Source organism: Amblyomma maculatum, chromosome 1 (genome assembly GCF_055883805.1).
Source record: "Amblyomma maculatum isolate TAMU_Amacu chromosome 1, ASM5588380v1, whole genome shotgun sequence".
In the NCBI taxonomy this organism is placed as follows: domain Eukaryota; kingdom Metazoa; phylum Arthropoda; class Arachnida; order Ixodida; family Ixodidae; genus Amblyomma; species Amblyomma maculatum.
The window spans coordinates 48,094,804-48,100,436 of record NC_139344.1 but is presented as its reverse complement, the minus strand read 5'-3'; the positions used below and the strand labels follow the sequence as shown (position 1 = coordinate 48,100,436).

Genomic DNA, 5,633 nt, shown 5'->3' with positions numbered 1-5,633 from the left:
ACAGCCTCATGACCTCGCGTGGGGATTTCAAATATCCCACTGCTCTCACGAGGAACGTGACGTCCCGCGTTGAACGAAAACGATTAACGAAAGATATATGATGCGAATTAAGAGTCGCTGCATGTGCCAAGTGATTTAACCTATAATGTCAAGAGTTTTTCATTTTCAAGCGGGGTTCGAAACCATGACTCTCTAGTTGCCAGCCAGTCACATTCCAAACAGGCCACAACAGGCTCTCTTGTATTACTGGGGAATAAGTTGGCGTTCGTATATATGACGTGTGGACTGTCACGTAAATTGGTACATCTTACTACAGTGGGCCAATGAGTGTGTGTAAATTAGACCATAGGCCGCTGTCTCGCCATTACCTAAGGAGGAGCTTAAATGTCCCCCTAATTTATCCTGTCCAGGACTGTATTTTAGACCTTAACTATGAAATGAATTAGCAAAGCCTAGTTCTATTCCTTATAATTTTAATTGTAAAGCGCAACACTATATTGTGAAATTGAAGGCCGTAAGTATTAAAAATTAGTCTCCCCCCCCCCCCCATTGCTTTCAATTTTTTAGTCTGAAATGTGGCTCAAAACATCGACCGTCAAAAATGTTATATGGAGGTTTATGGAGCAAAAGCAACTGCGGCCATGATACGCCAAAAGTCAAACAGCGGACGTCAAAAATGCGCATCTGAAAGCTAGTTAAGTTGACTTTCGTTCATTGCACATTTGTATAATGAGGTCGCTGGTATTTTTATGTGTCAAATACAGATGTCGTTCATGGATTTGAAGAATTCAAAGCAGCTAAAATAGTTCTTGCAATAGTACCACGCGCAGAGCTACCATTTTATGAACATGAGAAGAAAGCCAGCTCAGCCAACTTTCATATGCGCCTTTTAGAATTTCATATTTCCAGCCACATTGCCGATTAGGAAAAGGAAAAAAGGGAACTTATGTTTGATGTTGATGGCATTTAATTTTGCAGTTTATTATTACCCTCTCAATAAAAATGTCAAAACGTTGGCTTGAAGGAGCACAGAACAAGGGTAAATGGGGTACGCCTTAGTTCGCAGGTCGAGTGTTATTTTAATAAATAAATAGCTTTATGATTAAAAGAATGAAGTACATAATCTCCGCCTTCCGGTACAACCCACCTGCTCAGACCGTTTCAAGGTTATCTCTCATCGTTTCTAAAATAGCAATACACAAACAGTGAAAAACGTCACACTGGAGACACAAATTACTACTAACATTTGAAAGTAAAAATGAGTTGTTAGTGATGGCTTGTGTCTGGTGGGTGCACAAAGGATAAGGTAGCTGGAAAGGCATTAGATACGATAGTTTGTGTTCGGAAGGAATAATTGATGCGTTAGATTTTAGGCATTAGTTGTGTTAGAATAAAAACACACATTACGATGCTTCTGAAGCAAGCCTTGATCAATGTTTTGTGACAGAATTCATGGCGTGAATAAATAGTCTGCTTCTGTAAAGGATATTTAGAGCGAAGTCCTAATTTTGTGAAACTCAAATGTGCTTATCCTTTCTCCTGTGAAAACGGTGTCGAAAAAGGTGTCACTGCGCTTGAGGCGGTGAGACGTCAAGATTTGGTATTACAAAGACAAATCTCTACGTATAGAAGTTAATTCAGTAGATTATGCACCAGTTCGGCAATGCGCTCCAGGAAAGTTTCCCGAAGACCAGGCATTTGTGCTGTTCCGAGAGCCCTTCGGGGAGTTAGACACTGACATATTATTCAATGTGCTATTGATATGTACGAATAAGTACAGCACACGACCAATGACACGTCATGATTGTTGCCATAAAAAGCAGCGGCCTCTCAATTCACCGACAACTACTAGTTGTCCATCCGGAAAGAAGTCGGTCATCAGCTTGTAAATGTAGTTACAAGCAGTGTTTTCCTGACGAACTTTACTATTCTTCTCGCACTACCTATTTCGTACCACAGGCAATAAATATTTACCAGGTAACGGCTTCCAAAGCACATTGGAGCATGAATTATTTAGGGCCCGAGGAGAGCGCGGAATATTTGCCCCATATTAGAGAACAAAAGTTTCTATTTAACTGTGAGCGCGTTGACTTCAGTTTTTGGGTTTAGCTGACAAACATGCACGTGGGCCCCTCCTTCCTTTTAACAAAAAGGTAACGATATCTGAAAGAAGATGTTTTAGATATGGTGCGCTTCTCCAATTTCACGGAGAAAGCGGTGCACCAAGGCTCAAAAGAACGTGCTTTCGAATAGGTAATTTTTACTGAACTGTTAAATTTCTATCATCGAGGAGCATTAAAAGAAATGAATACAATTTTAGGCAAAATAACGGCAACAGAAGGTAGCTTTTAGAGCTTGTGGTACCGATTTCGGGTCGCCTAAATCTAATATGTGATCTTTCGCTGCTTTTAAAAAAACTCGCATATTACGCGCCTGATTTGAGAAGAACGGTCTCTGTATTTCCGAGGCAAAGAGAAAAACTAAAATGAAGAAGAAGAAAGCGAAAAAAAGATGCGAGTGTCTTGCACATTATAATTATTTCTTGCAATTTTTCCTTGCACAGTCCAAGGAAACGTTTGAGTGAAGACAGGTTGTGAGTTGAACAGACTAAATCAGTTTGCACATAATTGCCGATTGTCATCGAGGACTCAAGAATCTGATTTTAGGGTCCCGAAAAAGAACCTAAGCTGTGCGAGGGCTAATAAGGGCACAGTTCAGCTGCTGTCCTCTTCCTCAATTCGCGGAAAATATGGGTCACGCGCACTTTCTCTGCCGTGATCGTTTTTTCTTTTTTTTACTAAAGGAAAAACGTCTCTCTCAAGGAATGTTCATCCCACCTTATGTGGCTAAGAATAAAGCGAAGACAACGTTTACACTTCTGCGCGTAGGCCAAACGGCAGAAGGATGTTGCGCCTGGAAACAATTAATCGCCTCACTTTGGAGCAAGATCTCTATCGCCAAAGCGACACAATAAAACGAACTGCGTGGTCCACTTGTTTGGAGGCTTCCTTTAAATTTTGATAACGTGATATGATCTTTGCCTTGCCCTCTTCACGCGACTTGACACTACTGACACGATTAATTTTGAGTCCTTGTTAGATACGCGAAGTGTTGAAACGATGCGCCGGTAGCAGAGTGTTTTGCCCGGATGCTTGAGAAACAAGTCCCCGTGTTTTCTTTTATTCTCCTTCCACAGCTCCAGCGATGATGAACCGTTTAAAATTTGGCAATAAAAAAAAAGTCTTCCGGGCGTGGCCATCTCTTCCCCATCCCCTCACCTCGTCGTGTTGTGAAGCGATGAACTGGTTTCGATTCACGCCTAGGCACGTATCACTGAGAGGGGAATTATTTGCCTTCGGCTCGCAGCCACGATGTGAAAGTATCGGAGTTCGTCGGATCCGTCACATCTTTCCCCTTACCTCGAACGCTTCCCGCAATTTTTTTCTCTCGCACTCTCCTCGCTTTCTCATTGCGCAAGCACCCCGACACTTTAAGGGGGCGAGCAGTGTGAAATATCGCGAATGTGGCGTCCATTATTACTTCCGGGACGCTATGCGGGACGCACTGATATTGCATGTGAACGCGCCGCTCATTCAGAATGCCGCGATAGAGGTGCCCGCTACGTGACATGAGACCAAGGAGTTTACCTATATAAGACATCGGGCGACATTCGAATGGCAGTAGCTCGTCGCCAGCCGATCAACTCAGCCATGAAGTCTCTGGTGAGTACCGCGAAGGACATGTGGCATTCGTGTTCTCTGGTTGACCAAGTGGGCGGGTTCTCCAGCTTTCCAGCGTCATTGCTGCTGTAGGGAAAACAGATTCTCATATTAGGGACATTGTATAAGCATTTTAACTCCTAACAGAACACGTTGGCTTATCATCGCAGAGTTGGCGGCCTCCTATAGAGACAAGGGTGCCATCTGACGTTACGCTGAAAGAACTCCTAAAAGCACTGCTGCAGTCCTCCAGCAATGCTTGAAGAAGTTCATTTGGTACGAAAGGGTCTGCATTACAGGCTGGAGAGCCATATTGTATTGCGGTATTAAGCACAGTGAGGCGAGAAATGGTAACAAAATCAGCATTGCACAAAATGGGTACTAGAATCTATTTACAAATAGACGCAAATGTGTGTTGAACAGCTGCCGTGTCTCGTAGACGTAAGAGCTGCGACAGTTCTTAGGCTTTGCTCAAGAGTTGAATGAGAAGTCCTGTAATGTCAGTGCAGGCTCAACCACCGGATAAAAGGTGCACAATAAATTTAGTACTACCGCGTTGGTGTAACAAGAATTCAATTTTCTGTTGCTGTTGTTCTTGTTGTTGTAGAACGGAGTGATTAGCAAGTTTTGGTGATAGTAACAGATCACGCTCGCACATCAAGATCGCGAGAGCGACGTTCTCAGTGCTTATGTTAAAGGTACATCTAATTTCGGTGAAAAGCAGAACATCAGCAAATTATACACACGATTAGGTAAGCCTGACGCTTCCGATTTTATAAAGAAAGAGCAAGCAGTAAAAAATGAAATAGGGTAAATGAAAAAGTTTGAAAAAGTCACGAAACCGGTCACTTGAATACGTTCTGGTTGTCCGTTCAGGTGTTCGCCGTCGTTTCCCTCTGCCTTTTGGCCACTGCCTGGGCGGGCTTGGCTCTTGGTGGTGGCCTTGGCTACGGTGCGGTGGCCGTGCCGGCAGCAGGAGTGGCCCTGCCCGCCGCAGGGCTTGGGCTTGGAGGCGTAGGCTTGGGCAGCTCCGTGGCCCTGCTTCACAGCGGACCAGGCTTTTCCAAGGCAGTTGCTGGACCCTCCTTCCTCGTCAGAACTGTCCATCACGTGAACAAGGTCCACAGTGGAGGCGCGATCGTGGCCCACTCCGGCCTCGGAGGTGCCGCCGGCCTCGGCGGACTCGGCCTCGCATCAGGCGTCGGCTACGGTGGCCTTGGATACGGCGGCTACGGAGGCTACGGCGGCTACGGAGGCTACGTACTCAAGGGCTGAAGAGCTGTGCAGTGAAGGCCTGCATTGCGCTGGAGCTGGTTAGTTACTGTCTCGTGCCATTTTGCAACACTTCCTTCTTATTTTCTTAGTAGCTTTGAGCGTCCCTGCCATGCTGAGAAGTGCTAAAAACTACCGTTAGATGTACAATACGATCTAGAAACTCGCTGAAGCTAGTACGACAAGGATGTCTGTGTGACGAAGCCCCAGCTAGAAGCAGCATTGGCTTAACCTTGAAATACTCTTTGGTAGGTACATTACAAATCGCTGCCCTTTAGTGCACTGTTTAAAGATACTTCAGGATATCTTTTAAAGCACTTGCTTCGTTTCTCATTTCAGAGGTCATTGTACAGGAAACCAGCGTACAGCGGCGCCTCGTTCACCAATACTCAAATACCGTGCCAAGACCCATCTCGGCTACCCTCATGCAGCTTCAGCAGCGTGTACAATATATCATCAATAAAGCCATACCAGAGTGCCAAACTACAATACCGGTGTCCTAGCATGACTTTTATAAGATCTGAAAATGTTTTTTTTTCACATAGTAAGGGCACTGATAAAACGAAAAATTCTAAGCGGCAAAACTAAACAAATGCAGCAAAGACATGTAGTCATGCGAAAGCCCTATACTCCCGCAGGTAA

At 44.6% G+C, this 5,633-nt stretch overlaps 1 protein-coding gene across 1 annotated transcript; it reads left to right on the top strand.

The window, feature by feature from the left end:
* Positions 1-1,272: 1,272 nt before the first annotated feature.
* On the top strand, positions 1,273-4,994 carry LOC146202302 (uncharacterized). The gene is made up of 2 exons (XM_084600833.1): positions 1,273-1,286; positions 4,553-4,994. The coding sequence occupies exons 1-2, from the start codon at positions 1,273-1,275 to the stop codon at positions 4,992-4,994; spliced, it is 456 nt and encodes a 151-aa protein (XP_084456959.1).
* Positions 4,995-5,633: the final 639 nt, after the last annotated feature.